The following is an 11414-nucleotide window of genomic DNA, read 5'->3' on the forward strand; positions in this document are numbered from 1 at the left end:
CTCAGACTTTACCCGAAATCTTTTTGCTTTTCCCTGATTCCAAAATTTCCCAATTCAAAGACTATCCCTTACGTTCACCTGCCTATTCTTGACCTTCAATCAAAACCTCCACATGCAGTTGATTTTTTTTTTTTTTCAATGATTCCACTGACCGTTGCTGAACAATAAACGAATTTCTACTGATTCACATTATGGAAAGAGGGACTCAGCTGTAGTTGAACCGACATGCTGATCGCAAAACTCCCTGATTTATTCCACGTATACTATGAATTTTTTGGGTCATAGTAAATACCCTGACTTTCCAGGTGTTCAAACCGTCAGGACCTCTCTTGTTGAAACTCAATTATAAATGAGTGATTAGCAGGTGAAAAATGTTGATTGTAAGAAGACAAACAAAACAAAGGAATTCATTAATTCACATTAATTTTATTCATTCTTAATTCAATCTTTTCTTCAGTTCAGTAAAAAATACTTTAAAAAAGTGAGAATACAAACAAAAATAAGTTAAAAATTGTAGGGAAAAAGTAAAAAGGGGTTCATATAGTGTAGTAACCAAAATGAAACAGACTAGAATGAGATAGATGAACTTTTTGAAATACTTCACTGAGTAGGGGCTTTTGAAATTCAAGAAAAGTTCTTAGAAGAGGAAATAAAGGATGCCCTAAAAAGTAGGACGGTGAAGACAACCTTACAATAGGTAAAGAAAAACTCAAGAAGTAACTTCATTCCGAAAACGTTCCTGTACCGTTGATACTGCTGGCTTGAGAGTTGCCTTGATTCAATAGTCTGAATGCACGAAACAGTAACCTAGAAAGAAAAAATTGAGAACTTTAGGAAGGGGATTAAATAAAAAACATGAAGTTTATGAACATAGAATTTGATAAGATGCTGAAATTCATCTTTATCAACTCAAACTTTCCCCTGGGAGAACACCGATAATTGCAAAAGAAGCCTTCTCCTCACATAATTAAGTTCTTCTCTGAATTGGAATTTCCCTGATCTTAAATAGTGAATCATGATGTCTAGAATGCTCGTGCTTTTTCATTTCTTGATAATGAACAAGCAATTCTTGAAAATTCCTACCTAATTTTGAAAATTTCTTCTCGTTTACTTCTAAATCCTCTGTAAAAACTAGTTTTTATTTTGAAGATTCAAGTAAATTTAACAATTGTTTCATTTTTAAGGCGATTGAATACCAAAAATTCATCGCATAGTAATACATAAATATAAAATGGTCCTACATTATTAAAAAAAGATAAAAAAAACGTCCAGTTTTTAACACAAAATCTCTGATGAAGTTAGAATTTTCTGAATATTTTCATTCCCTTATGAATTCTGTATTTCCCCATGTTCTAAAGATCAGAATCCACGTGAGCCAAAATGTTTATCTTTACCAGAATTTTGGGGTTGTGAGGGCCAAACTTATGCTAATACCTAGTTTTATTTCTTTTTAAAATTCAAGGATGTCTTTAAATTCAATGGCATATTTTGAATTCAAGAACATCCTATGAATAACTTCGATTTTAAGCCTCTCTATTCCTGTCAAAATAACAATTTTCAACTTTTCGAAGCTGTGTAATATGTTTTTCGCTCAAATTTGGTGCAGAAAGAACTATGTATTTTCAAGGCAATTTCTAGGAGCCATTTTGAGCATCATTCTTCACAAAATAAGTTTAAAACATAAAATGAAGTTAGATCATCGTCTCCCTTCAAAATAAATTCTTTCATAATTCCTGTTTCAATAAATTATTTTTTTTAAACCTCCACAACTTCTACAAGGCGAAGCTGTCATCTGCAAAATAAACACCCTCTAATATAGAATGCACTGATGATTTCAGAATAGCTATCTGTCGATTTGAGGGCAAACGAACAGACCCAGAGAAACTTGGAATTTAAGCAATGTATTATATGTTTTCTCACAGAAGTCGCACTAAAAAGCTTCACTATTTGCGGGAAAAAAGTTAGGCGACCATCAAAAACGACTGACAGTCACAATCTGCAAAAGCATTTTGCTGATTTTTAGCTTCCCGATTTTAAAAGTATAAAGCAGTGAAGACATGATTTGATACATGTGAGTCGATCTAGTTTCAAAACTCCTTGCAAAACTGAAAATAGCTACTTTCAAGCGCCGCAGTTTTTCAATTAAGATAATGCAACATGACAAACCCTATTTGACAGATATCCTTTACTTGCTTTTCAAATTAAACAGGTAGAAATACTTTTTTCTTGTTATTAGTGAAGAAACTGTGTCACATAATGGCGGCAATTTCCATTTTTGCCTAGAAACCAGGCTGACTCATTGAAGTCAAATTTGGACAGCATTTTTCAATTAGGAACTACAATTTTTGGCTCAGTTTAGGAACAACATATGTAAGTACCCTTGGTTCCCCTATGTGCCTGGGTGTTTTTATGGATCAGCTAGAAATTGAAATTCCTAATTGCATAATGAAGTACATTTTGTCTTTGCTGTACTGTCTCACGCAGATTGTGAAGTTAAGAGTGAATTTCAGACCTTACCGATGTAATCATCATGATTTTTTACTCATTTTTTCCTTTCTAACTAACAAATTAACTAACAAGTCGCTCTTATAGCGCTTCTGTGCGTTCTGCGACACCCAACAGCCACTGATAGCGATCCTGCCAGAGCTCCTCCGGCGGATCGCATCTCCTCATTTCCTGCCTTATTCCCTGAATCCACAATTTGGCAGGGCAATTTTTCAATTTAGCATAAGTTTTCAACAAACCCATTAAAGAACCTGAAGAAAGACAGGAGTATTAAAAATAAATTTATCTAGGTCTTTACATTTTGGTGAAAGTATGCGATTTTAATGAACTTCTTGGATTTTTCTAAAAATTTTACAAGCAAATTGCTATTCCATATCCCTACAAAAATTCCTTCTCACAGGTCCATTCCAATTTAGTTTAACAATTTAAGATCTTTCTTGAGCCAAGGCATTCGTCGGAAACCCCTTCAAGAAGTAGTGCTAATAATTGGACGGAGTTTAACAGAAAGGAACCAAGCCACATCAGCTGTTGCCAAAATTAACTGGGCAATCCAATTTTTTATGAAAGGACGTTTGTGCGGATTTCTGTGAAGATGATAAGGAATTTGCTTCGTACTATGGAGAAAATTCACTGAAATTTGCACGAAAATCCGCACAACTGTTTTCATGTAAAAAACTAAATTGCCCAATTAAATTTGGCAATAGCTGATGTGGCTTGGTTCCTTTCTGTTTAATTCGGTCCAATTCATTATCGATTTTTCAAACGCTAAAGTCTCTTATTTCACCTATTGCTATGCATGCCTCTCTTTTTTGCTCACCTTAAAATTAGGAATATACTACGAATATCATCGATCAACAAAATCCACTGGAAGAATTTCGCAGCCGAGAACGCCTCTGCCAGCCCAGGTGTGAGGTCTCAGAGTCAAATGAATGATCTTCTGGTTGCGAAGAGCTGTGACATTGATGCTCTGTCCAATGGAGTGCTTTACCACCTCGTGGATATCAGTCAAATTGCGAATGTTGTTGGTGTGAACTGTCCCAAACTGAACCAGAGAATCGTTCACCTTCAAACCCTGAAATCAAGAAATAGGTAGAATTGTTTAAACAAAAAGTAGATATTGTTCGAGAAATATACTTATAAAACTATGTTGCAGGCATAGATTGAAGCAGAGTACATTTTTGTATGTAATTGCAGGTCTGAAAAATTAGCTTTGAATCACTAAGTCCATCTTAAACTTCGAAACGAACACTTACAATCTTAGAAAATTCTATCTACCCCATCAGATGATTAATAGTTTAGCTTACCATTTTTAGGATATAATTAGGAGAATAAGAAAAAAAAAACAAGAATTCAATTAGGTTTTAGAGGAACAAAGATGGACTTCTGGCATAGATTGACTGGTATTTCCTGAAAGGATCGCATCCGAAATGAGACAATGCAGAAGATAAGATTTATGTTTTCAGCTGCTGAATTGAAGATTTTTGATGTCTCTTGAGTTATGTATTCCTTATTTCAAGATGAGAAACATTTCTATGTGGCAGTACATAGTTACCAATATTTTTAACTTTTTCCGCCATCTCGGGATTTTTGGTAAAGGGCTGCTTCACTTTCAAGTGTCTCGGCTGAGGCGAGTTCAGTTTGGGCAAAGAAAGTGACAGGCCCGATTTCTTTGCCTGCACTGAACTCTCCCCAACCAAGATACTCAAAAGTGAAGCAGCCCTCTACCAAAAAATCGTGAGATGGCAGACAAATTAAGATGATTGGACTCTCCATCTTACTAATCTATCAATAAGCTGTCACAATTTTGTATATGTCGCAGGCAAATATTGAAATCAGGCATTTTATCGAATCCCTAGGCAGATAGTTAAATTTTGACGGTCTACAAAATTTTGTGAACTTATGGCGAAGAGCTCACGAGTTTTCAATATTTTTTGGAAAAATAACTCATCAAACCTACGAACTCTTTTCATCTCTTTCTCTTCAATTTCTTCTCATATTTTTAAATGTTGAAATTCTAAAAATACTGTATTTTATGACATGCTGAAAATTTCGAGATGAGTGTCTGTTTAGGAGCTGAAAATTGTTTAAAATACTTTTGTGTGATGCGAATTTTTACTAAAATGTTCTTCTTACAGGAGCAATCAATTATTTTGTCTAAAATGAGGAAAATAATCAGAATTCAAATCTCAGTTAGAATATTTGACTATTTGTCTAAGCATTTGACAAAATGCCTGATTTTACCATTTCCCTGCGACATATATGTACAAAATGTCAGGAGGGTGTCTGCAGACTTGGAGGAAAAAATTCCCAGACTGTTTCAGGTCTTCCTTGGAAAAGATTCTCTGATTTTTCATAACTCCACTTGCTAATAGACTGGAAATGGTCAATTTTTGGCATTAGTTTCATTGCAAGTGACGGAAATATACAAACCATATTTCTTCAAACGTATAAAACGATCAAGAAATTAAAATTGAAATTCTTCACCCCATTCTTCTGATTACTATTCGGAGTGTAACTATAGTCCACGCCACGAAAAGTGGCGGGTGAGGGGCAGAGCCAGTCGGCCGGTCCAGTCTATCGTTGAAGGGTTGAAGCGCAGGTATTGGCCCAGTTGTTACCCGGTCTCAACTAGGGGCCAATGCCTGCGCTTCAACCCTTCAACAATAGACTGGACCGTCCCTCACTCGCCACTTTTTGTGGCGCGGACTATAAGAGCATTAAACCTTGAAGCAGACGGAGGCTCAGATTGATTCAATAAACAGTGCTGAAGTTTTTTCGAACTTCGAATTTTCAAGTCTTTTTCATAGACGTTTCATACGTTTGAAGAAAAATGGTTTAGGATTTATTTTGACTTTTCCCTGTTTTTCAGATCTGTAGATACCCTGTTACAATTATCTTGACACGGATCAAAATGACTGGTGAACCTACAGTAACTTATACAAAGGGCCACTTATTGAAAGTTTAAAGGAGCCCAATAAGACATTGAAATGCGATAAAATACATGGTTAATATGGGGCTACATCTTATTGTGTAGGGTCGATATAGTTTAAATAAGCGGGTCGCAGCTTGGAAAAAAAAGTTAATAATTAATAGAATCAATGACAGGGAGACTCTTACATACCAAATGAAAATAGTATAATATGGTCAGTGAAGTTGTTAAGACTAGATCATATTTTCCAACAAATATTCCATATGGATAACTGATAAGGCCCTTAGGCTTCTCAAAATTGCTTTGCTTTGAGACCATATCTATATTAAAATTATCAGAAACCCAGGAAGAGAAGGGAATGATGCAAGGACAAAGCTGAAAAACAAAACTTAAAGAAATACATAGGATATTCCTGAGACATTTTCAGCCCCCCCCCCCCCCAAAAAAAAAAAATTAGGAAAAATGCTACAAAGAACTAAATAGAAGACTGCTTAAAAGGACTTCAACGAGTATTAAAATCAAATGAGTGAGGTTTATTCTGCACTCATCTGCCTATGACTTTCATCAAATCAGACAATGAGCCATCAATCATCTAAAGAGGGTAAGTTTGGCCCCTCAATACCTTCTTCTCATCAAAATTTCATTGATCATAGAGAACACATTTGACATTACCCATTCCAAGGTCACTTTAGAAATGAGAAATTTGCGTTTCCCTTGTTCATAAGTTCTAACTTCTTGCTCGCCAAAAACCGAAGTTTTATTGAGCGAAAGTGAGGTTAAAATGTGGCAAGATTAGCAATAAAACAATTTTTTTTTGGTGTTGAATTTTTCTCAGTAATTTTGAGCTCCAAAACTAAAGAGCAAGAAGATTTTACTGAAATCAGACACAATTTGTCAGCTGAGCGTAACACCCTACAATGATTTCAGTTATTTCACCATTAAAAATGTTGAATTGACCCGTTATAATATACATTAAAACGCTGATTCTTCATTTTGTGAATTGATTTTGAGCTTCTGCAAGACATTTAAAGGAGGAGTCATTTCCTCTGATATTTTTGTGCATAGCCTGTCAACTGGTCAGCCTTTTCAGGCACATTTAACTTAACCTCTTTTATTTTATTATTACTTTCTTCATCCTTTTGAGAACTCAAAAATTTTTAGAAGACATTTCTTTTCTATCCAAAAAAGATTTCTTCAAAGACTTTTTCATCAGTAAAATTGAGATTGGATCTGTGAAAAGGGATCTCATCTCCCGGGAGAAAATTCCCCTCATTTTTTCGAATGGATAAAGAAAGAAAATCTGGAAATTTCGGCACAGGCTTGCCCCTCAAAGTTTCAAAATCAAAGGAGATATTAGTCCTGAAGTTCCGAGATAAAAATATATAGTTCGTAGAAATATGTTGTTTAAGTTGCAACAAAAATCTAAGGAGATTTTCTTCCAGAGGATGAGATCCCTTTTCCTAAATCTGGTCGCAATTAGTTTTGCTAGAAAGATCCTGTAAAAATAAGGTCTTACTGCTTCATCAGCTGGTGAATTTATAGCCACGAAGTTGATACTCGCAAACGGCTTCGGCAAATCTTGTGGGGCTACGCTGGAAGTGCTCTCCATGGCAGAGCTATCAGGATTTGATTTGGCGTGGATACGGTGCAGACCTTCTTCAATGTTCTTCATGACATTTTTGAAATCATTTTGGAGGCCTGGTAGAAAACATTTTATTTAGTTTGTTTGTAAATAAGAAGTTGATTGGAGAAAGAGAATGGGTGGCAATATTGCATTGTAAGAAAACAAGCTCAAAAATTTGGAAGGATTCCTTATTTGAACATATTATTACTTTAGAGATAGTTACATTTCCAAATTAGACTAAGTAATTCCAATCAAATATTTTTAAAAGCTTGTAATATTTACCCACAAGTCTGAGTTGAGGTTTCATCTCAGACTAGTTGGTAAATGTTTCAAGTATTTAAAAGTATTTGATTATTTTAGAAGTTTGATCCCAAAGCTTAATGCTGTGACACAAGTTCACACACCGTTTCACAACATTGAATTTACTTTTCAATGAAGGTGCAAAGACTCCCTGATTACATCATCATAATTGCGTAGCTGCTTGCAAGGAAAAAAGGGGAGGTAAAAAAATTGAGGCCAGCTTGCAATAGCGTTAAAATCGAATGGTTTTCATAGAATTGCAGTAAAATTGTTGCAAAAACTCGACAACTGGTTGGTGACAAAAAATGGTTGTTATTCAAAGAACTTGGAAAAAAAAGGAGTTTGGTATTGAAATGAGAAGACCTATTCAAAAAATAGGAAGTCTAAGAACTTTCTCAATCCCTGCTTTTCAAGAGGCTACAGACCACAGGAAAGAAAAGAAGAGACATATCGACAGGGTAAGTCCGCAATCACACATCTCGTTTGCGGTGTCTAAAAATCTCTGATTCTATGTTATTTTGACAGGAGGACAAATTGACATCATTCCTTGAAGTTTTGGCAAAAGTTTCTTTGCACAGAGAAGAAAAATCACGGGAGTTTTAAAGAATTGCCGTTAAGTAGTTTTCTGTTTAAAAAATAAAGTATGACAGGAAGTCTACGACACCGCAAACCAAGTTATGCGATTGCCAACTTACACCGTTGATATGTCCCATTAACCACAATCCATCAATCATCAGCTGACCTGTTGGTTATCACATAAGTTCATGATCAGTGGAGGCATTCTTTGATGAGACATTTGTCTCTTCTTTTCTTTCCCTTATTCTAATGTGACTGATTGAAAGTAACGATTTTACAAAAACTATTATTTATTAACATCATTTGCATCAGTATATATTGCAAATTTTTTTGGGAAAAATAATCATTGTTTCAGTATTCTCAGACTACCTGCTTGCTTGCGGTCTCATTGGGATTAACCTATTTATACAACATCAGGGTACACAAGAGACCAAAATTGAAAAAAATTGTCTTACAAATTATTTGGTGGCGAGCATGGCGAACTTGGAATACATCAATATCCTGACGAGGGAACCCTTCGTTATCAACAAGAGGATCATTCATGGTCACGCGATTCTGAAATAAAAGAAATGATGAGGAGATTAAAAACATTTTCATTTTGATACAATTTTTTAGACAAGAATTATTCTTCCTTTCAAGAATATTCTACCAAAGTATTGTACCGAAGTTCAAGGATCTTAAGGATCCTAAAATATTAAGGACCATATGGGAAGAATTACACTCGCTGAAACTAAAAATTAACAATTCCTGTAAGTTTTTTTTATTATTATTTCTCATCTTTATGTAGTTTGAAATATTATTTGTTCAATTTATTTTTGGCTTGTTGCTCGATTATTTATTCAATCATTTTACCATTTTCTATGAAAGCCAGCCAAATTGGCATTAAAATAGAAAAAATTAACTTAATTGAAAAAAATTAACCAGGCACAGCCAAATGATTTCCACCAGACAAGGTAACTAAGATTACAAGGTAACTAGAAAACTGAGATTGATTAGACGTATACAACCTGCTACTAGTGGTGGTTTCACTTAAAGTCACCAATGTAAGCTTGAAAGATGCTAATTTAACACAAAATTTGTATGCGCTTCTTGCAGAGGGCTGCACTTCAGTACTTCTTGCTCTTCTAATTTTCGAAACTTCAACTTGATCGTATTGCAATGAAAATCAAATTGAAAAGATATTTAAAGTGCAAAAAAGGACAGTGAGAACTATTTATATACTAAAAAGAAGAGTTTCATGCGGAGACAGTTTTTGCATTATTGTCTGCTCACAGTCCCTGCATTGATGATACAGAATTACATCAGAAAGTATATTAAGAAGACTGGGTAACACATTAGGAAGATATCAAAGTACACACGAATATAACACTAGGAAGAAAAATGTACGATCAATTGCCTGAAAATCTGAGAGAAGTTACAAATCAAAAGGGTTCGACAAAACCTCACCAATTTTTAGTGTATTTTCCGAAGGAAATACACTATTTTTTTCAATTACATTGTGTCCTTTTTCGGTTAAAAAATTTATTGATGAAGGTTGAACCGCTCAACGTTTGATGGAAATATATCATGTATCTATGACGCATTTGTGAAGCCATTGTGCTCTAAAATCAAATAACGCATAATTTTATCTTATCTTGATAAAGGTTAGATGTAGATGATTTAGAAGAATTTAGATCAGATAAGTCGGCAGTTGTACATTGTGGACTATCACGCAGAGTAAACAGATTAATGTTCCTACGCACAGTGCCCTTGTTAATGGCAGTCAATCCTTGATGCTGATTCTGCCGTGCTGAGGAAGAAAGCTGTAGGTATGAACCTTCAGGCATAGCCAAGTTTTCTTTGATAAAACACGAATTTCCTCCTAAACTTATGAATATTTTCAATCCAATTTTTCAGATAATTTTGCTTGCAATTTTATCTAAAGGTCCTGAAAATTTCAAGGAAAAATATTAATAAATTTCCTCAAAAATGAACATTTTATCGAAGAAAATTTGGCAACTCTTGAACGTCCAGACGGCATTCTCCCATAGCAAAGCAGCATTTGACAACTGCGAACGGAAAGTAAACAGCTGCAAACGGAAAGTAAACAGCTGCAAACGGAAAGTAAACAGCTGCAAACTTATCCGATGTTCTGTCTGGGTGATAAGATGTACCGCACTGTTGATGGAAATAATATGAAGAACAGAAATTTTAAATGAGATATCCGCGGATTCAGTCAATGCTCTTGTTGCTCTCACATGGTATCAGCACTCCATTTGATGAGATATGAGGCCCCAAAGGAAGCAATTAGACCATTTCTCGTTTTCAAATTGTTAGATTCATTCGAGTTTTTCTTTCCACAGTCTTCAGAAGATAAAAATTTTCTACTAAAACTAAATCTGCTCATATTTGTAAGCTGACAATAAATAATCAAACATGCCTTCTTGTAGATGCTGAAGTAGGCGGCTTTTAGTTAGATTTGCTTGATACTTGGACTGCATTTTCTTAACTTACATGATTAATCGTTCGTTTACTCGCAACTTTCAAATGTTTAAGATTCTGAGGCATTTTTTCAGCCAATGATACAGAAAGAACGCCTATGGATTGAGGTATAGTTGTACTATTTGTTAAGTTTTCATCTCAAGTCCTCTTTCATCCGACTTCATCGCATTTGGTGTTGACAGTACTTAATGATGCTGTATTTAGGATCTGACCGTAAAAGCAACTGAGCTTTCACTGAGTCTGGCCTTTTCAAAATGAATATTCCTTTCAGTGGCAGGCAATGAATGAAACTCCGCAAACTGAGAGGTGCCTGGACAGCACTAAAAGCCATAGAGCAAGAAAAGCGGTAAGCGTTCGACTGAAAATCACAGAAACCAACTGAAGGTCAACCAAAAGTGAGAGCATTTAGATAAGTGCTGATGCAGAATCTCTGCGGCACTTTGAACTTACAGTCTCGAGAATTTGGAACATTTCTCTGATTGTCGTCTCGATTTTCTCCTTCTCGGCCATGAGGCGCAACACATTTTGCCGAAGATCTTTCTCCATGGTGTTGAGAATGACCATTCCGAAAGCTGGGGAATGGATCAATAGGTGCTATTGATCCGACGTGAAACGACGCAAATCTGTGAAGACGAAAACTTAGGAGAAACAATAACGTAAAGAGGGTAACTAGGGTAAATGGGATAACAATTTATCACGGAAAACAACTTTAACACAGCGAGAGAGCTCGAAAAACAAAACTTTTCGTCATCTCATTTTGACAATTGTCACTACAGAACTTTCCGTCAAGTTTACAAACTTTGCCGAATCACCCTGCGATGTCTGCGGAGTTTCGGCGATGAGCTTGTAGATGAGAGAGATTCGAGGTACACGGCATTTTTGAATCAGCTGCGCATGACGTCAGTATTAATACCGCGAAAGCCAGAAAGCTGTGAATCAATGCTTTTCTTATGGGAGAAGGCTAATTTTTTGTTGATGAATCATTTAAATGTCTTACTT

At 35.4% G+C, this 11414-nt stretch overlaps 1 protein-coding gene across 1 annotated transcript; it reads right to left on the reverse strand.

The window, feature by feature from the left end:
• Nucleotides 1–406: 406 nt before the first annotated feature.
• Nucleotides 407–11238, reverse strand: LOC109033411 (26S proteasome non-ATPase regulatory subunit 9). Its single transcript, XM_019046010.2, has 5 exons — nucleotides 10866–11238; nucleotides 8390–8489; nucleotides 6951–7132; nucleotides 3323–3577; nucleotides 407–807 (listed from the first exon to the last, which is right to left on the reverse strand). Exons 1-4 carry the CDS (start codon nucleotides 10977–10979, stop codon nucleotides 3350–3352), a joined length of 624 nt encoding a protein of 207 aa, XP_018901555.2. The 5' UTR covers nucleotides 10980–11238; the 3' UTR covers nucleotides 407–807; nucleotides 3323–3349.
• Between the last annotated feature and the right edge of the window lie 176 nt (nucleotides 11239–11414).

This window comes from Bemisia tabaci, chromosome 10 (assembly GCF_918797505.1).
Source record: "Bemisia tabaci chromosome 10, PGI_BMITA_v3".
Classification (NCBI taxonomy): domain Eukaryota; kingdom Metazoa; phylum Arthropoda; class Insecta; order Hemiptera; family Aleyrodidae; genus Bemisia; species Bemisia tabaci.